Here is a 25,501-nt window from a genome sequence, read left to right on the forward strand (position 1 = left end):
AAAGCCCAAGGATGTACACATCCAGGTAATAAGACAATCCTATCTAAATGGGTGTACTAAGTGCTCTTTCCTTCCCCAAAGTCATCTATATTTCCTCTTGGACTTTGAGACAAAGGATCTCCTTACACCCAAAGCAAGTAAACCAACCTCTCTTCAGGGTGTGCTACCAGCCAAACTTCATGGTCCATCCATTCTGGAGATATCTTGATTCAATCGCTATTTTTGTCACACTTCAATTAAAGCCATTAACCAGTCCGGAATCCCATTGTTGATTCCTGGGAAAGGACACCCAGCCATTGTTACTTTACAAACTAATCCATTGCTGGGGGCTAGATTTCAGCTCTAAGTATGGATCTCGGAAACTTAGTCCCTATGCATACAGCTGTACCAGGCTGAGCTTTGTGTATAAAACTGTGCCACCCTCAGATTTCACGCCAGATTTCTGTGGTCTACTTGTCAGATAGGTAATTATCACCCCTCTGCTAACCCCTCAAACTCTCCTATCCAGTTTCCATGCTGTGCCTATGTGAACTGCTACTGTGCATGTGATTGCACTCTGCATTTTTCTAAATAAAACCCTTTTAATTCATCCCAAACCTGGAGCTCTCCTGCTAGTATATACAGGTGTAAATGGTCCTAAAGGTTACCCAGCCTCTTGCAAAAGCTAATATCCCCAACAATTAAAGTAACACTGTCATATTTGGTGGGGATCCCCCCCTCAGTCCCCCAAACTTTCTTTTGATAACAGAAATATGAAGCTCTAAGCTGCAACAGATGAGTTGAAGATAAGCAGATGGGTCTGGTCAGTGTTTGGATGGGTAAAAGAGAGCCCAATGATCTCTATGGACCCTGCCTTTGGTTCCACGAAAGGCTATGGAATCATGTAGGCTTCTGGAGGCTGCTGGACTCCAATTTCCATCAGCCTTAGCTAGTTTAGCCAGGAGTGAGGATAATGGAAGTTATAGTCCAACAACATTTACAGAACTTCAGGTTTTTTTAGCTTGATATAAATTAAAAATAATCAAAGAAGCGTGCTAATGTAGATATAGTGGGCATTCACAGATGCTTAGCTCACAAGGCCCTTAATGACACAGCATAGGAAAAAAAAAAGAGAGAGAAATACTGCTAGATAAGCATTCACTCATAGACAGTCAAAGCAATTTTTGCCTCCAGACAGCTGGGCTGGTGGCTCTCATGTCAGCAGAGCACTGAATTTGTACTGGTTTTAGTATGAACCTAATGGAACTGTAAAAAGTGATGAACCCTATCCTCAAAACAAATTCAGAGTCAAATCCAGATTGGATTCATTACTCCGGTGATATAAGAGCCACCACCCACTGTTGCCTGCAGCGCTGTCTGTTCACATGGGTCCCTGAGTTGCACCCTAGGCTCCCTGAATTCTCTGTTAAGGCTCCAACCCGTCTTCTGCCACAAAACACTCTACAACCAATTCCAACCCAGCACCTCTCCACTTTCTTTAAAACCCTAGTTGACCACTCAGCAATGAAGCCATCAGTAGAAACAATGAAAGATACTTTATATTCCTGGTCACAAAGATTCATGTCATGCACATGTCAATGATAGAGAATCTCTTTGCAAGTATGGAGTCGAAAGTACAATGTATGTTATATTTTCATAAGTAAGAATGAAATGCTTTACTCTGCAACAGAAGGACCACATCTGATAAGTGTGGGTATTTCATAAACACATACGTTATCTGTTTGGACTGCACAAAGTCATTTCCGTTTTTCAAGTTTAAAACATCTCTCTCATCAAAGTCCTCAGAAAAATGTTCTGGGGAAGGGTCTTATTCTCAGGAAATGGGAGTTGTGAGATCCCCTGGTTAGATCAATGGTGGCTGCCAATTTCACCTAAGAGTTGCCAGCTTTTTGCTCTCAAATCCAACCCCAAATGTTGCAGGATTCATCGAACTCATCTTACTCCCAGACCCTGGGCAGCTAGATCTTAAAATGCTGTATGAGGCAACAACAAAGGTGAATAGAAATACCAGTGTTATATCTACAGAGATAGAACATGAACCTTTGTTGTATCTTTGTTATATCTACAGAGCTGTAAAGCCAGCATGGAATAGTGGTTTGAGTGTTGGAATACAACTCTGGAGACCAGTGTTAAGTTTCCAGATTGGCCAGGAAACCCACTGGATGACATTGGGAAAATTACATGCTCTCAGTCTCAAGGGAAGGCAATAGTAAACCACCTCTGAAGAAATTTTACCAAGAAAACCCCATGATAGATCCACCTTAAGGTCATTATAAGTCAGAAATGACTTGAAGGCACTCAACAACTACTACTACTATTACAACAACATCTACAGAGCTGGATGAGTGTGTGTGCATAGGGGCATGCAAACTGAAACATGGCATTGGTATTGACGACATCATCATCATCATCATCATCATCATCATCATCCCAATGCTCAGGCTGTGAGCACTATTGCTTACGTAGCCAAAATGGCACCATACAAGTATAAGAGAGAAATCACCAAATGTGGAAAAACAACTCCCTGCTTACAAGAATTCACCCACTCCTCAAATAAGGGAATAAAACTCCAAGGGAGGAAACAAACCTGGACCAGTACAATGAGGACTGCATATAATCAATAGGGAGTGGGAGGGAGAAAAATGGGAGGGAAATGGAATGGACTGGGCTGAAAACTCAACAGAAACATTCCATGCTGCAGTATTTTATTGCAACATCCCACTAGATGTCCGAACATCCAGAGTTAACATGCATGTTGCTGCTTATGCAGCCAAAATGGCACCATCTGCACACAAGGCAACTGTATCAGGCAACAAAGTGAAACTGAATTTTGCAGAAGAAAACATACCCACACACCTCTCTAGGAACAAAACTCTTAAGTGTGTGTTGGGGAAGGGCTCACAAACAACTTCATGAGAGACGAGAAGCTCAGTGGCTACTGAATGCTGGCTAGGTGTTGGAGGTGCAGTGGAAAAATGGGTGAGAGAGGGAATGGAATGAAGTATCATGGGTGAGGGCTTGGCTGGCTGGAACAGTGAACAGGGACACATCACAATGTTACACTTTGGTTCAAGTCCTACTTGTAATATCCAACAGCAAAGACAGATTAACAGGTGGTTCAGTGTTTGGTGGACATAATGGGAGATAGATATTGGCAACATCCTAGCAACCAAGGTGGAATACAGCTGTTAAAGATGGCAAATGTTGGCGCTGCCCTACCTTGTTGGAAGCCATCTCACTGACAGAGCGGTAGGTCTGAATGGTTTCCAGCTGGTCAAGGCACCAGTCTAGCTCTTCCAAGGTTTCTCTGGCCAGTTGCTGGTACGTCTCCTCTGCAGGAGTAGTAAAAGAAGAAGCCAACATATTAGCTCTGAGTGGTATTTTGAGCATAGCGTAACAACTCAAGGCTCTCCCACCGCAACCAACTATGTTCCTTTGGCCTTGCCCTTTCTATACAGCACAGTAACTGCTTCACTAAAGGGATATGAAGGTCAGGTTTCCTACGATGATGCATATTCAGGGCTAGCAAGGGCAACCCAGGGAGCCTTTGTAGAGTGAAAGGTGCAGACAAGTCTCAAGGTAGGCTCGCAAAACTTACATCTCATAGCATTTCAGTCTATGAGGAGAGGAGAGACTTCAAACACTGTCATCACTTGTAGCCCAGCAAACCCAACTTGGGTAATACTGAAATGCTGGCTGAGGAACTCTGTGAGTTACACTCCAAAAAAGTAACTTTCCCTAGTGCAGCTTGTGAACTGACAATGCAGTGCAAAGGGAGCAAGAGGATCATTCAAATGAACAAGGAAGCAGAAAGCAAAACTTAAGACACAAAACAGTATGAGAAGTGAAAGATGTGGATACACAGTAAAAGTGGGAATAATGTGACCCTTCAGATGTTGTTAGACTGTAACTCACAGCAACCACTACCAACATAGCTAATGGTGAGCAATGCAGTGAAGTGTGGTCCAACAACATCTGAAAGGTTATCCCATAGTATGGACTAAGCATGGTATAGTGGTTGGAATTAAGTAGGACTCTGGGAGACCAGGTTTCAAATCCCTGCTCAGCCATGACAAGCTACTGGGTGACCTTGGGCAAGTCACACTCTTTCAGCCTCAGAGAAAGGCAAGGGCAAACTCCCTCTGAAAAAATGTTTTCCAAGAAAAACATGTAGTAGGTTCCCCTTAAGGTACTTGAAGGTGCACAACAGCAAAAACGTTCAGGAAAATGGATACAAGGCCACCTGCAATGTTAGATTTTCTCTCATTTTGAGATCTAGCACCAGGTGGTAAGGTTGAATATCCCCCACTCCACCCCACCCTCTATTCCCATATTTCCGTCCAGTTTCCCAAACACCAAATTACCATTACCTGAAAGTGTGGCTTTACAAACAGTTGGCTGGCTGGGTGACCTCCTAAGTGGGCAGAAAAGAGAAGAAAAGTCAAGATCTGAGACTCTGGTGCCTTCCTTGCAACATAGTCATGAAAGGTCTGTGGCATATTCCCACCCCACCTAGTTACTTTGAACAACACACCTGGTGTGAAGACTGCCAGATAGCTAATATTCTGGTGACCTACCAAAGCCCCAACTAACCCAAGCCCCTTCTCCTTCCTGTCAGGTAAGATATTGAGGGGATTTAAGTGAGTAATGTGAAGACAATAGCAATTAATTTTTGAGGGACCAGTAACTCCTCCTTTTTAGATTAGCAGTTATGGAGCAAGAACAACCCTTGATAAGTTGTAAAAAAAAGAGGGAATTCCCTCGTAAAGAGAGGAAGGTAGATACAATCAGCCCTCCACATCCCTGGATTCTTTATCATCGATTCAAGCATCCATGGCTTGACAAATATTTTTTAAAAATACATTCCAAAAAACAAATCTTGATTTTGCCATTTTACATATGGGACATCATTTTACTATCCATTGCATTTAATAGGAGTTGAATATCCACAGATGTTGTTATCCAAGGGGGGGGGGGGAGGTTGTCCTGGAACCAAAACCCCGTGGATACCAAGGGACCATTATATAATCCGACAAGGAGAAGGAACACAGGACCCATCCCATATTTATTGTTATGGTTTTAAAATTTTAGTGGTGTTTTAATATGATAACATGTTTAATTGTTTTTCAACTTTTTTATTATCAGGTTTTTAGCTGCTTCTTTCTTTATAGCATTTTTGAAAGCTATCTGAATGCAAGGGTGGGTCTACACTTGCCGGAATACTCCAGGCTGCCCTCAGAATATTCTGGTCCTGAATTCCCACACCAAATTCCTCCTTTGCTTTGACTCTTGCAGCAAATGATGGGTAGCTGCCTTCCCACATGGCCCCAGTTCGTTGCCTGGCACCCCTGCTGAGGTCAGAATGAGGCAGTGAGCCATTCTATTGACGATGGGTGTCTCCTTCTGATCTCAGAGTAACTTGCACATGCAGCTGCATGAGTGAAGGCAGCTGCAGCCATCACTGCAAAGAGCTGAAAACTTGCAGCAAAAGTTGAGTTATTTAAATGCGGGTTAGGGGGAGGGAGCCCCAAATCAGGTATCATGAAGTTTGGACCCAATTTGGGGTTTTGGCCCTGTGTCATGTGATCAAGACACAGAAAAATCAGGGTAAATCACCCATGTAGACAACCTGCAAGATAAAGACAGACAGATAAACCTAAAAAAATATGAAAAGATGCTTTAAATCAGATTTACTGCCATGGAATCTGATTACATAGACTGAGTTTATGAAAGCTTATGCTACAAACTTCTTTCCTTCAGTTAGTCTCCCAGGTGCTACAAGTTTCTTTCATGCCCTGGAACTGTAAATGAGTGCAGCACCAAGAATTTGTAATACATTATAATGTTTTAAATTAATAAAACATAGTGTGTTTGTGTGGTGTATGCCTCTCATCTGTTTTGGGACTACAATACTCCTTGTCCCTGATCGCTGCTAATGGAGCTTTCTCCTGAAGATCTTGGTGTCTCCTGAAGGTCACTGGGTGACATTGGGCAAGTCACATTCTCTCAGCCTCTGCGGAAGGCAATGGCAAACCTCCTCTGAACAAATCTTGCCAAACAACAACAAAATACAACTTTTAGGAATGGACAATGGATTGATACAAACAAATAACACAGCATTTTCCAGAAACAAATGAAATTAGTGGTCCATTAACAGTACATGAACATACATTATACTGAGGTACAGTATTGCTTATCTCAGAAAGCCATAAGCTATTTACAAAAAACATATTCAGTCTTCTAGTTCTGAGTAAAGTTTTCACTTGTCTTGTTGAAGTCTCAGCTTGAACGTTTCCTAAGTGAAGTCTTCACACTGTGACCTCGTCTCAGTGAAGTTTTTATGAAATCTACATGAAGACTGAATACGAATTTTGAATATCACTGTATTAGTCCATTGGTCTGTTCTTACAAAGTTGTGTAACTATTAGTATTATTTTCACTAAAACAGTGGAGTCTTATCTTATTATTATTAATGCTCTTTCAGCCATGTGAATTGAGAAAACTATTTATAGTCTTCACTTCCTCTCTTGCCTATTTGAAGATGAAAGGGGCAGACGGAAGGGGCAGATCTTAAACAGTATCTAGGAGAAGGCTTAGGAAAAGTTACTAGTTTGGACTACAGCTTGAAGGATCCCCCAATGATCTCATTTAGGTGAGCGGATTCTGGAAACTGTAGTCTTAAAAAGTAACATTCCTTAGGTGTGGTATGCCATGCAGCCTGTGAGAATTTAAGAAATTGAATGAGCGCATTTCATTTCTCTTTCTCCCCATTTTTAAAAAACCCTAGTAGCTTGAAAGCACGGTGGAATAAGAACTGACTCTACCACTAGGAAAGAACAGGCAACAGAAATAAATTCTATAAAGAGTCACATTCAAGTATATCTTGAAATAGGCTGACACGCTTACTTATTAGATGTTGGTGTAGGCACATTTGCCAAGATGGAGAAATTGTTACGTACGCTCCTCAGACTCGCCAGGACCTGCAGGAAGAGAATGGACACAAAGCATTAGGACTACAGAGCACCATGAGAAAGTCTGAAGAATAGCAAGAAGTATACAAAACTGAGGCTGATCCTTACCATAGTAAGAACCAGTGGTCATAAAATACAGGTTGGAAAATAAGTTGTTTAAATACCTGAACAGAAAGTTTTGTCCAGCCAATGTACTAGCAGGAATGAGCCCTAGTTATTTTCTTTCCCAGTCTCCCAACATTTCTGTAAGGAGGGCTCCAAGTTCCACTCAGCTTTCCATCCTTTTGTAGGTTGGTGAAATGAGTACCCAACTTGTTGGGGGCAATTGGCTTACACATTTTAAACTACTTAGGGAGTGCTAGTTCATGGATAAGCAGTATAGAAATGTACTTGCTATATTGCAAGTGCCCAGAATTTCTTAAAAAACAATCTGCATCAAAAAGCAAGGGGCAGAAATGAAAATTTGCCCTTGCTGATCGTCTTCCTACTTACTATTAGCATAGGTGGACGATTTGTTGTCGTTGCATGCTTTTGAGTCATTTCTGACCTATTTTACCCCTAAGGGGTTTTCTTGGCAGGATTTGTTTAGAGGACGTTTGCCATGACTTTCCCCTGAGGCTGAGAGTATGTGACTTGCCCAAGGGCTTCCTGGCTGAGTTGGGAATCAACCCTAGTCTCTAGACACACAAATTCTGGAATCTCTCTCTCTCTCACACACACTGGCTCAACACTTTGGAAAGGTCCCTTTGAGTATTGTTACTCCCTCAGTCTACACAAGTGGCTGGAATACTTCACCTTAGCATTGCCATAACTTAGAAATGACTTGAACAGCAGCAGCAACAAGTAAAATCCATAAACATATACTGTCTCTATGAAGGCCTACTCTTTGCTATAATTTCTATTTTCTTCTTGTTTTCTTCCTTTTAGTAATTTTGTTACTGTCAAATTATTGCAGAACGAAGTTGTACATTCCTACACTGTGCTCTGTGTGTGAATCCAATGCAGCAGTAAGACATTTGGCCCTTCAAGTGTTTTAGCCTGCAAGTCCCAGCAAATGGCCAATGGTTTTTGGGGATTGCAGCTCAAAACATCGGGCGTGGGGGGGGGGGGGGAATAAAGACTCCTGACTTCTGCACAAAAAAGTAGCAGATGTGGGCTTTAAATCAGTATAATATAATACTGATATAATTAGTATATTCAGATTTTAAGGTTATATTGACTTTTTAATAATTTTTTATTTATAATATATTCTAACTTTTTTAAAAAAAGTAATTGTTTTTTAAACAATTTGAGGTGGTGTGTAGACGGCAAGCCGCTGATGCCCCGATCCGCCGCTTTCGCTGCGGGGAAGCGGCAAAAGGCCGCTTCCCCGCGCCTGGAAAGGGTTCCTTGAGGCTTCAAGCCCCAAGGACACCCCGCGGCGCGGGGAGGAGGAGAAAGGGGCCCTTGGCCTTTCTCCTTTGGCCGCTGGGGCAGCCGTGTGGGGCTGCGCCCAGCGGCGACAAACCAGGAAGGAGCTCCAAAACGAGCTCTTTCCTGCCTGCGCTAAGGGCGCACTAAGCCCCTGGCATGGAGCAACGACGTCACCTTCGCGCCGCCCGTAAGAGGTGGCGCGGGTTGTGACGTCGTCATGGCGGCGGCCGTGGGAACGGCTGCTGCCATTTGTGGCGCAGAGCGGCACTAGGATTAGGGGAGTGCGAAGACTGCCCTTCCTAACCTAGTACCATTGTGCATACTATATGGCCCGTCTGGAACAGGCCTGTATCTACATTTTAATTTTGCAGCATGTTTTCAACATCGTTTTACTCGTTGATAGGTGGCTTGAGTCCCTATACAGGAGAGAAAGCAGGATATATCTGCTACTAATACAGTCTTGTCTGCAGGACAGGCACTACTATGGTAGTATACCTAGCACAGTGATTCCCAAACTATGCTACTCCGAGATTTTGGACATCAGCTCCAGAATTCGTTACTGTTGATCAAGGTGGCTGGGGCTTTAAAGTCCAAAACATTTGGAGGACCATTTATTTTATATATATATATATACATCTGTGTGAATGGCCCAAGGAGTGTGACTATACTTAGCTCAACGGAGGAAGTAAGGAATTCTACAGAAAATCTAATGAATTATAGATATTCCTGAATCTTTCATAAATCCCAAATCACCTATCTAGGCCCAAACTGAACCCCAAGCTATGAAGTGGGCAAATTTCTGAGTTCACCAGTACAGGTCTTGTCTCCCTTATCCAGAATTGTGAAATCCAAAATATTCCAAAATCCAAACTTTTTTCATGGGTGGCTGAGATAGTGACATCTTTGCTTTCTGATGGTTCAGTGCATACAAACTTTGTTTCATCAGCAAAAATATTAATTTATAATTATTAATTATAAATTATTTAAAATATTCTTTAAAATTGACTGTAAGCTATATGTATAAATATAAATGAATTTTTTGTTTATACTTGGGTCTCATCCCCAAGATATCTCATCGTGTGTGTGTGTGTGTGTGTGTGTGTATGAAATTCAAAACACATGGTCCCAAACATTTTGGATAAGAGAGACTCAGCCTGTACTATTTTTCAATCTGAGTGTTAAGCCCATATTCGTTTTAAAAAGATGGTAAGGAATACATTTGCCATTTTTTAAAAAAAATGATATTAATAAAGGTATTACGGATAGGAAAATCTCAGAGGACACAAGTAAGTTGAACAGATGTTTTCACTTCACACATGTACACAGGGATCTAGAACATACCTGGGCAAAAGGTGTCACTATCAGGTCTTCAGCATGTCTGTGAAAGACAATAAAAACAACAGGATAATAATGATCTTACTGGAGGAGTATAATCTGAAAATATTTCAAATAACTTGTTGGTTTTACATGGAAATAAATTTGGTTGGTAGAAAAAATAATAAAAACAACAGGACACATATTATAAGGGGCAAATTGGACACAGAGCAGAACCAGGTCCTGATCTCTCCCATGACAACTCCTAAATGTGGACTGCAAATCTTTGTTGGTATGATGTTTGGATAACACGTCTGAAATGAGATTTTGAGCCTGAGAGATCATTTTACTGAGTAGAAGAATCAATTGTTCCAGTCCCCAAACCATGTACACATAATGACAATAGATTGAGATAGCTGCTAATGAGGTACAAGTCTATACTCTGTACATTACCAATTTTCTCTCACCCTTTTACTACTGTGGATTGTTGGTGATTTTGCAGCTGCCTAGTATGGGTTGACAAACAGAGTTTCTTCAAATGTTGGCTAGATAATGTCACTGCTGGGTAGATCTCCAACTGGATGACCAACTGAAGTCAGTGTGTGGCAGCTGCTTCAGATGGCATGGGCTAAGGGGCAGCAGCCCCCCTCCCCCGGCTTTTCCCCAGTAAGCCCCTCTAAGGTAGCCTGCTCTGTGCCACTTACTCTGAAATAGTACTGAGAATGTTGTTGCCTTTCCAATGCCAAAATCAAGATTCAACTGTCAAAACGACTGAACTGTATATGCAGTCATCTTGTTCGTTGCTTCAGGCAGATGAAATGGCTTCATCCAGCCCCTGGTCACCATTCAGGTACCCAGGGACTCAAACTGGGATTGTTGTTATTTATTTACTGGCCCCCATGATAACTCACAATCCTCATGGTCTAAGAAAACAAATCCTATTTCTTCTCTCTGTGTCACCACAAAATTGGCTTTCAGTTTACCTGTCACCTAATACCAGAGCTTGGAAGAGTTGCTGTTCTTTATACTATAATGCCCAAATAGCCATTCTGATCAGTGACTCTGGGATTTATATTTTAAAAAAAGTAACTTCCCCAAGCTCCACTCAGGAAATCATCCCACTCTTGGGCCACAGTCTGTCTTTAAGATAAGTTGTGTAGAAAAGGAGCAGCCCTAAGATGTAGCTCCTCACTAGTCATGCTGTGAGAATGTGTTCTGTACATCTCCTATGAGAAAGGAGGGAAACTCACGCTTCGCTGGCAACAGAGGAGTTGCGGGACATGGTCTTCGGCGACATGTCATAGTCACTGTCCGAACGGTACAGGAAAGACTCTCGTCGCTGGCTCTGTGGGAAGCTGGGGTGAAGCACCAGACCTGGGCTGGCCTGGGAATCCAGCGGACTGCGTCCCGGTGATGGGCCATTCTCCACCTCGAAGCTGAATGAGAAGAAAAACAAAAAGAAAGGGGGAACATGTCAAAGAAGGAAGGAATGTTGCCTATGTTATAGATGAGAGTCAGTTTCCCTCAGCTTCCAAGCAAAGATCTTCATTACATGGAGGGAATATCCAGTCCTCAGTGGATATTGTCTGCTATGAACAAAGATTTCCGCTAGTGGTGCCAGGACTGCCTCCCATGCAAACTCACCAAATGACCTTTCTACCTGTCTCCCACTTAATGCTGCAAGCCTATGTATATGCAGCATGAGATCTGGCATAGCATTTGATGGTAAGTCTTTAAAAATGGACTTGATTTGAGGTGATTATTCTGACTGATCTATGTATGGTAATAGTTGTTCTTCAAAGTCAACTCTAACATACACCAACCCTATCATGGGGTTTCCTTTCCAATATTTATTCAGAGAAGGTTTTGTCATCTGAGGCTGAAAGATTGTGAGTTGCCCAATGTCACACATCATGTATCCACGGGGATTCAAAACCTGGGTTCCTAGAGTCGTAGTCCAACACTTAAACCACAATATCACATTGATTTTATTTTGGAACCATCTATCTTGTAAGTCTTGCTAAGCCACTGTGGATCACTTCCATTGAAAGCTAAGCCCCCATAAACCCTGAAACTAAACAAGTCAAATACAGATTCATTAAACTAAAAGTTTGTACAACTCCAACCTGTGCTGAATTTACTACCGGATTAACCACCAACCAGCCAACCAAAATCCATTCTTCATTTACCTTTTGGCCTATTTTATCCCTCTGAGGAAGCAGGCAGCTGACTATATAATGTTTTAGCCACAATGACACCCTAGCTCTTAAAATCTTTAGAATCATCATCATCATCATCATCATCATCATCATCATCATCATCTAAAGCAAGCTGTTAGCTGCAAACATTATTTGCAAAGCCTGCTGGCAATTGTGTCTAGCCCATGTATTCATCATATTAAACCTCTGTCTTCTAGATAGCTCTGTCCTTCCCCACCAGGCAATCCACTCTTGGATTGCTTTATTGCCCTTAAGCTTTTTAGTTTATTAGATGTGGGACACTAGAAACTCCCCCCCCCCCCCCCCCAGCACCACGGGCTAGCATCATATTTGTACCCATGGGCAATAATAATTTCTACATTTTCTGAAAACTCTCCAGGGAGAGGGAGCTATTAGCTTCTGGATCCCACTTTGAAAAACACTACCCTGGACAGCTATGGCCTTCCCTGCCATGCCCACCATTTGGATTCCCTTATTGGCTCTCTTTTTGTCAATACAGTACACATCTTGTTCCATTTTTCAAATTCTGAGAGAATTCAAGCACTGAGTTTGGCATGAAAGCAAAATCACCTGCAAATGGAACTAGTTTATACAAAGCAAGCACATCTGCACCAATTTTACTGACCTGCTTTATTTATTTTAAGCACAGAACATTAAGATTTCTCAAAGCAGAGTCTGGATTTCCCTAACCAAAAAACAAAACAAAACGGGGCCACTCATTACACTGCATAAACACTGCCTAAACAAGATCCCTTTCTGTCTGTCTGTCTCGTTCTTAATCATGCCTTTTGTGCCACCTGCTGGTGAGCGTGCTGCTGTTTCTATGGATGCATTTAGTTAATTCCAAGCAAAACCAAATAATGGTCACTTCATCTGCTACAGCAAGAATGGGCAAACTATGGCCTAACTCGCATTGTGCAGCATGCAAGTCCCTTCTGAGTATCCCCAAAGTCCCCAAACCTTGACTGTGAACAAAAAACAACCTTATAAATGTCCCCAAAATACCTCTTGAAGCAACCCACTTCTAACCCACTGATTTCCACAGTAAAGTCACCAAAACACACCAAAAAGTTCAGGAAGTACATTTCCAGCTGACTTTCACAGGGGCAAACATTAGGCTCTGCTGCAGTTGTCCCACTAATGTGGTAGAGTCTCATCTGCATTTCTGCAGGCATCTCTTCCTACATGTAAACTCAAGACTAAAAAGCCTTTCACATGATGCAATTATAGCACTTTGATTCCCCTATAATTGCTATGGTAGCATCCTATGAAACTTGGGATCTGCAGCTTAGGGAGAGGCACTTGGAATCTAGCACAATGATACTCAACCCCTGGTTCTCCAAGTATTTCCACCTTCAGGTACCAGAATCTCTGACCAGTGACTGGCCAAGATGGCTGGAGTTTCTGGGATCTGAAATCCAAAACACCTGGAGAATCAAAGTTTGAGAAACACTAAACTACCACTCCCAGAAGTCCACAGGATGCAGCCATAGTGGTTAAATGGGAATCACAGCACTATAACTGTGTAGCATGAAAGGGCCACAAGACCACACAGACACCATGGCTACAAAATCAGGCCAGTCCAACCTTCACCTGCCTTTTTACAACACCTTGCCTGATTGAGATGCCTGGAACAGAAGAATGCATTCACTGTATGTCTTATTGACTGGTGTAGGACACAAATATGGATGTTAGAATTCCTATAAACCAGATCTTGACAACTTCCTGGGAACAGGGGATCACATTGAATCCTCCCAAACCATGAAGGTACACAACACAGTCTGCTGTCATGGCCACAACATTAAATTTGCCTCAGCACTGATAAATATTGGTGACACTATAGTGGTGAAAAGGATGAGGACCAGTTGTTGTTTTCTCTTAATATTGTGCAGTTAGGGGAGTGAGTGCCTTGTTTTAAAGCAGAAGCAAGCCTCTGGGAAGGACCCAGGTGCAGAATACTGCTTTAAAACAACACTTGAAGAGCTTTGTTATCAAAGAAAATTTCCTTTTTTTGTTGCAGCTATGAAAATGCTCTTTTTGGTTACAGCTATGCCAACATCATGTGGTGGTGTGGCAGGAACAAATGTTTGTGTGCATGGGCAAGCAGGTGGTCATTTAGCTCATGCCAGTTTTGGACTGTCTTTCCTGTGGTACATTCAGACTGGTGACACCAGTCAAAACACACTGTTCATCTATTCCATTTTTTCTAGCTTAAATGATTTTGTGTGGTAACAACATGAGAGAGAGAGAGAGAGAGAGAGAGAGAGTAAGAGAGAGAATGAACAAAGCAGTGGGAAAACACAGGAAGATTACAAACAGAAACCAAAGACACCTGGAGGTCCTGTGCAATTCCATCAGTAAGTCAGGACCACAATAAAACACAATAAATCAATCAATCAAAGGACCACAATAAAATCCCTGTGTAAAAACACATCTGGACCTTAAGCAACAGTATGATTCTATGCATGTTGGCTTAGAAATCAGTCCCACTGTGTCCAATAAGTTTTACTCCCTGGTAAGACCCATGTCTGGGTAACTGTATAAAATAATAGTCTCACTCTGTCTAATAACGAAATCCATGCACCTTGAAAGGTGCTCTGGAAAGAACATGGAAAAACAGAATCCTGTTTTTATGACCAGACCAGAAAGCAAAACAAGCAAACAAAAAATACACCAACAACAGACATTGGAGAAGTTTTCGTTCTTTTGGACCACATTCCCAGATTCCCCTAACCAACATGACGAAGCAGGGGGAGTATGGGAGTTGTCATCCAATTTTCTAAGCCGACTTCAATCTGTGATAACAACCACTCTAGAGCTTAATGCAGCCATTCACCCCTGAATATACTGTATCCTAAGCCACTGACACACCAGTTAATACCCCACATTCCTAAGCTTACAGTCCTCTCCAATGTTAGGTAGTTTCTCCCTAATTCTGGTCCATAAACCTCAGTTCCTCAGCTTTTTGAGGACACCCATTCCAGTCTGACTTGTCCAATGCTCTTCTCTGTACATCTGTTGCCAGCTTCTGATTTCCCTAGATGATCAACTTACCATGAGGGGGGAAAATCTATTAGACGATGCCTCTGATTATTCTCTCTCTCTCCCTCTCTCTCGCACACACACATCAATTTTGTGTTCTCCTAAGTGACTAAGGGCCATGCAAAGAGAACACTTGCTCTAAGACACTTCTCTGTGCCAGTTATGACAAGGAGAACCCATTGCTCAACCAACCTTCGTGTAGTCAGGAGGAGGCCAGGCAGAGCCATGAGGCGGTCTGACATGGGGTGCGTTGCATGCCATGTGGACATGGGCCGTTGTCTTTCCAGCTGCTGCCAAGGAGGAAGCCTGGGTTCCGATCTGTTCAACCCAGGACACCTGCAGATATCAGGCAGCCTTCCACTGCCTTGTCCCACCCAGTGTCATGCCAAAGGGATGTTGGTGCAATCGAGTTGAGTAAGTTGCAGTCAAGAGTAAGGGGGGGGGGGGCTGACTCACCCCAGCAACTGGGACTCAGGGTGGAGTGGGGGATGTCATGGGGAATGGGACAAGCATACCAATGAAGGAGGGCTACAGATGAGGTGTCTAAGGGGGTGCAAAGGAGACTTGCTCAGAGGAAGGGAAACTGAATTTCCCCTTTATTGTGGTTTCAACTTCATTTTGGTTTCAGTTAAAGGCAGAGAATAGCTCTTCCCCTACACACACACACACACACACAGAGGCCTCTGCAACCGGATGTCCACTTCTGAAGCAGAGGGAGGGAGTGCCAAAAAACTCTCTCCAAAATGCACTGTTCATTTGACCACAGAGTTCATTTTCAGTACATGCAAATGAAAAAATGCCCATAGTCTAGGACACAGAAGAAAACGAGCAAGAGAAATTCAAGAGGCCAGTGGCATCATCAACAACAAAAACCACTTTCACATCTATCAAGTGCCACAAAAAGGGCTTGAGGGACTGTAGTTCCTTCTCTCCCGTCCCTTTCTAAAAAGACCCTGAAATGGGGCTTTGTACATCAGTGCAAAACTGCCAATTCCTAAGTACAAACTAAGGTGAGAGAGACAGTGTTTGTGCGTTGTTGATTCCCAAATCCAAGTGCGCTTATAAGTACCATGCAGTCCTGATGTAACATGTAGCTTTATTGGATCTCCTTCTGGCATATTATTCCCAAATACCAAGCTCAGAAACCATGAAAACAAAACACAGTTAACAACAGGGGAAAGGAAGAAAGTTGCCTAGAACTGCAGCTGCTGCAAGCAAGTCCTTTGGTTTTAGTGCCAGGGATCACACAGGCCTGCATTGTCATGCACTTCTTCTCCAGCTGGGCGTTTTGATTTTTGCCTGGGGGTAGATCAGTTGTCAACAGCTGGGCAGCCCACAGGAGGCCTCTCATCATCCTCTTAGACAAGGACAGCAGCTCAAGAGGTGGAAGCTGGAAGCTTCACCAGTCGGCTTCTCCAGAAACAGCACACTTGGTTAACTCCAGAGGGGAAGAGAACACCTCTCTATCCTCTTCCTCCTGCTTTCCCCAGTGCCTTAAAAACCACACAAAGCAGGGGCATTTCTAAGTCCCAAAGAAAGAAAAGAAAACATTTCTTGCAGATTTAAAAATGGTATTGTTATTACAATCAGCCCTCCACGAATTTTTTTTATCCACAGATTCATTCAACCATCCATGGCTTGGAGATATTCCAAAAAGATATAAATTCCCAAAGGCAAACCTTGAATTTGCTGTTTTATAGGGACACCATTTTACTATGCTATTGTATTAAATGGGATTTGAGCATCTGCAGATTTTGGTATCCATGAGGGGTCCTGGGCTAAACCTCAGCAGATACCAAGGGCCCACTGTACTATCATCACCATTGCTGTCATTATCATCATCTAGAGCAATGATTCCCAAACTTTGGTCCACCAAGTATTTTGGACTTCTATTCCCAGAAACCCCAGCCAGATTGACCAACACTCAGTAATTCTGGAAGTTGAAGTCCAAAATATCTGGAAGACCAAAATTTGGGACCCAGGGTTAGCTTGGTGTAGTGGTTTGGGTGCTGGACTAGGACTGTGGGAGACCAGGGTTCACTCAGCCACTGAAAGCTGTTGAGTGATCTTGGCCAAGTCACACTCTCTCAGTCTCAAAGGAAAGCAATGGTAAATCCCCTCTGAAGAAAACTTGTCAAGAAAACCTTAGAATAGGGTTGCCCTAAATCAGTCAAATTGAAGGTATATAATAACATCACTTCAGATGCATCTGAGGAAGTAGGATCACATTTATGAAAGCTCATCCTTCTATTTTTCAGTAAGTCTCAAAGGTGCTGCAAGATCCCTTTGCATAATGATTTTTCAGACCAACACGGCTATGTCTTTGAACACTTTTATTATTGTTGTTAGCAGTCATAATAGTAATACCTCCACTTGCATTAATTGTGTAACATTTTCCCTCTAATGACCTCAAGGCAGTCTACACGGTCCTTCTCCACCCCACCATCCTCACAACAACCCTATGAAGGAGATAAGGCTGATGGAGAAGGATTGGCCTCAAATGACCCAATGAGATTCATGGCTCAGTGAGGACTTGAACCCTGTTCTCCCAAATACTGTCCAACACTACACCACACTAGCTCTCAGTGCAAGAGCTGTACTATTAACATTACTGCAAAAGAATATGTATGAACATTCCATCAAATGTGGGAAATGATAAAATTTTTTTTTACTAATTTATTGAATCCAGTGTGAAAATGTCCAGAGCAGCAGCCCACTGCTATTCTTCTTGTCCACTTTCTCCAAACAGATATTTATAATACTGAAGACAAAAATGAGAGATGGCCAGTAAATGGTAAGGGGGCAAAAGCAACAAGGAAGAGCCAGGTACAAGCCAATGCTATTCAACATCTACATGAAACTGTTGGGAGAGATCATCTGGAGGCATGGGGCGGGACGCTATCAGCATGTTGATAATACCCAAGTATACTTCTCAATGCCTTCAAAAACAGCTTCAGCTAAGAATGGTGTCTCTCTTCTGAATGAATGCTTGGAAGAAGTAATGGCTGGATGAAAAAAACAAAAACAAATTGAAACTGCACAATAAGACAAAGGTGCTTACTGTCAAGGGTCCTAATCTGGGACTGGAGGTGTGTCAACCAGTTCTGGATAGGGTCAAACTCCCCCTGAAAGACTGAGTTGTCAGTTTGGGAATACTCCTGGATCTGTCTCTCCAAATGTCAGCTGAGATAGATGTGACAGTCGGGAGTACCTGTTATCAGCTTTGGTTGACACACCAACTGCACCCCTTCCTAGGATGGGAGGACCCAAAGATGGCATTGCATGTATTGGCAACTTCAAGGCTGGACTTCTCCAGTGTACTCGACATTGAACTACCTTTGTACCAAGTCTGGAAACTCCAATTGATTCAGAATATGACAGCTAGCTCGATTAAGGGTACATCCAGGAGTGATCACATCACACTGATCTTAAAATTACTCCACTGGCTGCTAATTAGTTTCTGGGCAAAATACAAAGTGTTGGTTATTATCTTTAAAACCCTACATGGTTTGGGTCCCAGTTACCTACAGAATCACCTTCTCCTATGCAATCTGCCCTATATGCTCAGGTGCTCTGGGAAATGTTTGCTCCAACTGGCCAGAACTAGACTGGCAAGGGTTTCTCAGAGGACTTTTTCTGTCTGCTGTGCCCAGACTGTGGAATGACCAGTCGAAAGACATACGACAGCTGAAAGCGCAGACTGCATTTAAAACAGCACTAAAGACATCTTGCTTCCAGCAAATCCTGACTTTTTAATTGGTATATTTTAAAGAATGTATTATATGATGTATTTTATGAAGCGACTCTTGATATTTTGGGTTTGTGTTTGCTGTTGTGTTTTTGTATAATTAAAATTTTAATTAAAAAAAGAATGTATTATATCAAAGTATTTTCATAATTTTATAGTACTGTATTTTAACTGTTGGTTTTATGTGTTCCCCTTTTTAATTGTGTTTTGTATTTTAACAGGTTGCACCCTGCCTCGAGCCTTGAGGAGAGGCGGGAAAGAAATAAAAATTATTACTATTATTATTAAGCCAACATCTCCCAATAAACAATCTGGAACACTAGGCCAGTCCTGATGTTTCTGTCCAAACCGCTCCCCCAACATGCACAGCAGGCTGCTCCTCCCGCTGCTGTTTCCACCAAGGTGGGGCGACTGCTGCTGTGGGTAGTGGAGATGACCTCCAGGACCAAAACACATTATGCAACATTTGTGCTTAATATTATTAAGAGGATTTGGGTCTCCCCCTGAGCTGGCAGAGGCTCCAGCCAAAGAAGGAGAGGCTCAGTGTTTGTGTTTGTGTGCAAGCACACACTTAAAGCAATTCTTTATTGGAATGAACCACATACCACAAAGGGATGGAATCTTGTGCTTCCCCTGTTAAAGCCATGCTGGTAAGTAATACAGTAACCTTAAAATTACACAGAGAAAGAAAACACCATCAGTGAGATGCAGGACAGAGAAGTCCAAAGATGGTAAACTTAGTCCAGGCATTTAGATAGTCTCCCAGGAGGAATAAGGAAGTCTATTTCATAGAATCATTGAGCTGGAAGTGTCTTCATAGGCCACTAAATCCAACCCCCTGCTCAGTGTAGAAAATGTATTATTAATTTATTAAAATATTTATTTCCTGCCTTATATCCAAAGATCTCAGGGTGGCTTACAATAAAATCAATCTAAAACAATAAATAATAACAATCTTGTCATTTTAAAGGATTAAAAATAATTTAACTGGCTTATCAATTAAAATCAGACTATTAAAAGCTGGTTAAGGCCATTTTAAATGGCACAAAGAAGAACACAACTGAACATAAAGGTTAGAATGATATAAGCCATTGTTTTCCCTATTACCACACAAGCGCTGGGTGGTGCTGGGACACAGAGGAGGGCCCCTCCAACAGATATAAATTCTTGGTCATACACACGCACACGCGCGTATAAGTCTAGAAATTTTAGTCAAAAAAATTAACCAAAAAAGCCTGAGTGGACTTATCCACAAGTCAATGTATGAACTATACTTTAACTCTAATTTTAAAAGGGAACCATCCCCCAACCAAAGGTAAAAGTGTAATCTATCCTGTAAGTACTGGTCCCCCTCTGCTCTCTCATCCATCCAGCCTTTAATGTGAGCATTAAAAACTTTTGTAAGTTCTTTGTCATTGTTTTCCTTGCTTCATCCTTTGTATCCTTTGTTACTTGTCTCTAAATTTTACCCTCGACTTATCCATAGTTTATATAAAAATTCACAATTTTGGTTCCAAAACCTACCCTCGACTTATACATGAGTTTGACTTATAGTCAAGTATATTCGGTGTGTGTATGTATGTGTGTGTGTACACGGGCACGCACGCACACACACACACACAGGAGGGATGTTCCCTTTAGTATTGAGATCTCATGTCTATGGATGCTATCTGAGGCTTTAATGTCTGCCACAGGCAGATAAGAGGTGCCTTCAAGAGATTCATCAGGGAAAAAAAGCTTGTATGCCTGCTGGCCTAGGAAAGAGTTAAGGACAGAGTACCTATGGAATGGGTGCTTTTCTATCAGTTCTGCAGGGATTCTTTATGTTCAGAAAGCCTGTTGCCCACATACTTGCTAAACCAATGCATTGATGCCTCTGCCTCATTCCAGTACTACTCCATATTTTCCTTTTTGGGGGCAGATGGAGGAGAGGGATGCTTTGAGGAAGATGCTCTCAGTGGATCTGAATTTTCTTCACTCTTCTGACCTCTGCCCACCCAGTGGCCCCTCTGCAAAGCTGTCCACAGGAATTCAACAAGACAAAGCAGGTCCTGACAGTAAGAAAGCAGGGCAAAGCAGCTTCCAGAAGTCAGGAGTGGCCCCCCTGCCCTGGCAAGTGCCCAGCAATGCCAGTTCTATATGGTGCAGCTATTGCATTCTATCCATTCTATCTTTGGATTTCTTTTTCTTTTTGCTGGCAACCTTTCCAAAGTCAACAGCAGTTTAGCTGCAGAGCAATCCTTCAAGCTGTTTGCTTACAACCTGTGGGCAGCTGAGGATTTATGTGTAATGTTTTGTATTTCCAGGTCATCCTGGACATCTCTGCACATACTGCGCAAGAGACTTCTACTATCTGGCACATAGGGGCCTCTGTATGTGTGTGTGTTGCTGACTTAGTTGGAAATCCCTTGCAGACAGTGCTGGAGTGCAGATGTCGAGAGCTCCCCACGTCATTCCCAGCTGGGAGGGGAGGGAAGCAGATAAGATTAAGGAGACCAAATTCAGAGGCAAGGAAGGTGATGGGGGTGTGTGTGCACCTTATCGACTCCGGGGCAGAGCAGGAAAAAGGGTAATGAATTATTTACGTTGGCAAGCAAGTGACAAAGTCAGTGCCTGATCACACTGTAGGAGATATAACTTTTTGGGCTGAGAAGGACACGCAGCTTTAACACCACATCAGCTGTGTCACTCAGTTGGGAAGGAAGTAATTGTTCATATTGTCCTTATTTCCTTCCTTCCTTTCACATCTGAGCTGCCTTAGCTGCCCTTTTCAGGGCAGAAAGGGTGACAGGTCTTTACTGTTATATTTATCAGTACAGTTCAAGCAATGAAATTCAACCATCCAACATGGTTCTCAGGAAATTTATTTAAAATATTTTCAAACCGCCTTTTAGATGGAAGCCTTGGCCAAGCCTTTCCAAGGCAGCTTCTAATAATTTCTAATAATTTGAATACACATGATGTTGTTGTGTGCCGTCAAGTAATTTCTGACTTAAGGTGACTCTAGGGCAACCTTATCAGAGGGTTTTCTGGGGCTGAGAGTATGTGACTCATCCAAGGTCACCCAGTGGGTTTCCATGGCTGAGTGAGGAATCAAATCCTGATCTCCAGGACCAATAACTAATTTAAAAACCAGGAAATGCCATTAAGAATGCAATGAACAAGGGTCAGCAATTTTTATTAAGCAACATCTTGGGATGAAACCTAATAGGCACAAGCTTTAACTCAGCAGTCATTTTTTTAAAGGTGCAAACATTTCTCTCTTTTTGCTCTTCTCAACTGCCAAGTGTTACAATCTTAAAAACAAAATGTGTACATTGATGAAGAAAAACTACTTAAAACCAATCATGTTTCCCCACATTATCCCAACAAAGGCACCAGAAAGACATTTTATTACATGGGAATAAATAATTTCAAACCGCTTTTTGTGAAGTAGTTTGGATTGAAGGCTCTGAGTAGCATTACAGCCAAACTGAGCCCCTGTCTTCAATGCTACTCCAGAGTCGGCAATAACAGTAATCACAAACAACACTCAGGCCAATAAAAGCAGTAAATTCAGATACATGATAGGAGCACTAAATACCCAGTAAAAGCCTCATTTAAGAGAAAGCAGATATGAACAGGTGGGTCTTTAGGGCATACCTAGAAGTGTGCAATGGTGGGGCTTTTCATATTTAGAGTCCTGTAGGTATGGGGCCACTGCTAAACAGGCCCTATCCATCTTGTCCACCAGTCAGACACAGGGCAGACAGACAAAGATGGGGTGAAGGCAATTCTTTCAGTTAAACCTGGTTCCAAACCATGCAGGGTTGCAAAGGTTAAGACCATTAAAATTAGCACTTCACATGGGATCTGGAAACACCCTGGCTGCAGTTCTAAATGCACTTGAGGAGTAAGCCCCCTCCATTAATAGAGCAGGACTTACTTTTCAATAAGCATATATAAAGCTGCAGTGCACAATTGCACTTGTTTCTGAGTAAACAACACTGACTTTACTCCTGAACAAATACTGCATAAGGACAAGGGATTGTGCTAGTTTATGACTCAACCTGCTACACTAAATCACCCCCTTGTTTACTTCTATGTTATTTTTCCATGTAAAAACTCTGCTGAAAGTGGCTTACAAAATCTGAAATTTTACGTAATCAAAACCAGCAGCATTTCCAGCTAATTCGGCACAAATTATGTATCAAGATTTTAAAATATTCATATCAATTAGCTAAACACCTCACAATAATAAATATACAGGAGCGTCATACAGTTCACTAACAATTCATACAAAGACCTGGCATGAACTTCAGCTGAACAGAGACCTCTTCAGGTTGCTAGTCAGAAAATACCCTGCAAACAACCTCTGACCATATGGGGCTATGTCAACCATCAACCATATGTAGGACTGACTACCCAAAATAAAAACGCAACTTTGTTAATATGTCTGCCATTTTTAAAAACAGACTGCTAAGAAGGTAAAATCCTTTTAAAGTTTCCATGTGTGTGGCAGAGGAAGAGAAGTCCCATCCTCAAAAGCTAGCATGGAAATGGAGGCTACTAGGCCTTTTTAAAAGGAAAAGGTTTTTTAAAAGCTTTGTCTCAAGCTGAGAAGCAGTGGAGCAATATGCCCTCTTATTCCTCTGCCAATCGTCTTGGTTTCTAGTACAGTTGGAGAAGAAGGGGCTTTCCTTTCTCTATGCCTAGTGGTCAAGTAGATGAAGGATGTGGAGATCCATTTCTCTGCCAGAATCCTGAATCCTTTCACCCTACACAGCACTCTGATTTCACCTTCACTCTCTTTGGTCCATCCTATGGAATTCTGGAATCTGTAGTTTAAGGTGGCTCACTTAAAGAGTTCCCATCCAGAGAATGTGTCACCAAACTACAGAGCTCAGGATGCCACAGATATGGCAGTCAAAGGAGAATCAATGTGGTAGAACTGGGTAGTGTGAAAGAGCCCCTGATAATTTTTGTTGTTGTTCTTAGCTATCTTCGAGTGAACTTTGACTCATGGTGACCCTGTGAATGAGATGTCTCCATGACCTCCTATTCTCAATCTTTCTGCTCATGTCCTGCAGGTTCAGGCCTGTGACCTCCCTGTGTCTAGCCATCTGGAGTGTGGCCTTCCTCTCTTTCTACTGCCCTCTACCTTTCCCATGATTACTGTCTTTTCTAATGAGTCATGTCTTCTCATGATGTGGCTGAAGTCCAGCAGCGTCAATTTAGTCATCCTGACTTCCAGGGAGAATTCAGGCTTGATTTGTTTTAGGATTCAATTGTTTGTCTTTTTGGCTGTCCACAGTTTCCTCGGCACTCTCCTCCAGCTCAAATGATTTTATTTTATTCCTATTGACTTTCTTCACTGTCCAGCTCCCACATTTGTATATGGTAATGGGGAATAGAGTGCCTTGGACAATTCACTTTTTCCTGCATAGAATACAGCATGGATTTTCTTGTTCCCTGAAACTAGCAAGTGAGTTGTTCAATACAAAACCAATACAATATCTACACAGAAAAAGGATATATTTCCAGACTTTCTGGACTACAGTCGCTTACCACTAGCCATGCATGGTGGAGCTGCTAAGGGGAGTTGTAGACTAAAATGTCTGGAGGGCTAAAGGCTCATGAGAAATTATGGATTCTGCTCTCTAGATGACAGCTGCATTTCATAAAGGGATGCAGGCTAGAGACTCCTGATTTAAAATACTTCACTGAAGGTGACCCCACACATTCTAACTGTTCCTAAAAATAGTCTTCTTGTTCTTGTTGTTGTCGTCGTGTGCCTTCAAATAGTTTCCAATTTATGGCAATCCTAAAGTGAACCCATCTTGGGATTTTTCTTGGCAAGATTTGTTCCGAGGGGGTTTGCCTTTGCCTTCCTCAGTGCCTTCCTGATTTTTAGGTACCTATTGGTTGTAAAATACTTTCCTCATTTTATCTTTTTGGAAGAAATTCTGTGGTACTTATTCCACTGTAATAAAAGTCTATAAGACTGAAGCTGCATCATCCTAGGTTGAACGAAATCTGATGCAACACCTCCTCTTTTACAAAGAAACAGGCTGACTTGTGAGTAAACACACGTACAGACCAAGCTGCAAGCATGCATTCCATTTAACAAGAACTTTGTACAAAGAACTTTACAGCAATTTTACAAAAACACCCTGTTTAAGAACCAAGTGGGGGACACTTGCTGTTGAATATATTCAAGTTATTTATGAGTTGTAGCAACCCTAAAGTACTTCTATTGTGAGCTTTTCTTGGCAAGATTTGTTCAGAGGAGGTTTACCATTGCCAACCTCTGAGGCTGAGAGAAAATGACTTGCCTAAGACCACCCAGTGGGTTTGCATGCCTGAGTAGGAATTTGAACCTCCATGTTCTATAGTCCTAGTACAACACTTAAATTCCTATACTACACTAGCTCATGTGTGTGTGTGCGCGCCTTCAAGTCACTTTTCGACTTATGATGACTCCATTAATTTCTTAGGGCTTTAACACCCAGGAAAAATTGGGGGTGGGGAATTGGAGATTTAAACTGCTATTATCCCAGACAAAATGTGAATTCACAATTACGTTTTTTACACACACCACTTATTGCCTCTTTATAGCCTGTTTAATAGCAATGTCGTGTGAAAATGTTAATGGCGAATCCGTGTTTTGCCTGGGATAACCGCTGTTAGTACAGGAATACCTGGTTAATCTAAATGAATATAAGTTTCCAGGACCAGATGAACTACATCCAAGGGTATTAAAAGAACTGTCAAGTGTAATATCGGGGCCATTGGCAATAATCTTTGAGAAGTTC

The 25,501-nt window shown here is 42.1% G+C and overlaps 1 protein-coding gene across 5 annotated transcripts in view; it reads right to left on the bottom strand.

Moving 5' to 3' along the window:
• PDE4A (phosphodiesterase 4A) overlaps window positions 1–25,501 on the bottom strand; it is a 353,540-nt gene that overhangs the window by 62,350 nt on the left and 265,689 nt on the right. For 4 of the 5 annotated variants that reach the window (XM_042449010.1, XM_042449007.1, XM_042449008.1 and 1 more), the window contains exons 2-6: window positions 10,949–11,134; window positions 9,726–9,762; window positions 6,907–6,980; window positions 4,371–4,414; window positions 3,220–3,332 (exon numbers count right to left, since the gene is read on the bottom strand). In XM_042449010.1, the coding sequence (XP_042304944.1) occupies window positions 3,220–3,332; window positions 4,371–4,414; window positions 6,907–6,980; window positions 9,726–9,762; window positions 10,949–11,134 (454 nt within the window). Of the gene's footprint in view, window positions 1–3,219; window positions 3,333–4,370; window positions 4,415–6,906; window positions 6,981–9,725; window positions 9,763–10,948; window positions 11,135–15,151; window positions 15,226–25,501 lie in introns of those variants that run through there. The other variant, XM_042449012.1, reaches the window with a different exon arrangement.

The sequence above is a fragment of the Sceloporus undulatus genome, chromosome 2, assembly GCF_019175285.1.
Source record: "Sceloporus undulatus isolate JIND9_A2432 ecotype Alabama chromosome 2, SceUnd_v1.1, whole genome shotgun sequence".
NCBI classification, from domain to species: domain Eukaryota; kingdom Metazoa; phylum Chordata; class Lepidosauria; order Squamata; family Phrynosomatidae; genus Sceloporus; species Sceloporus undulatus.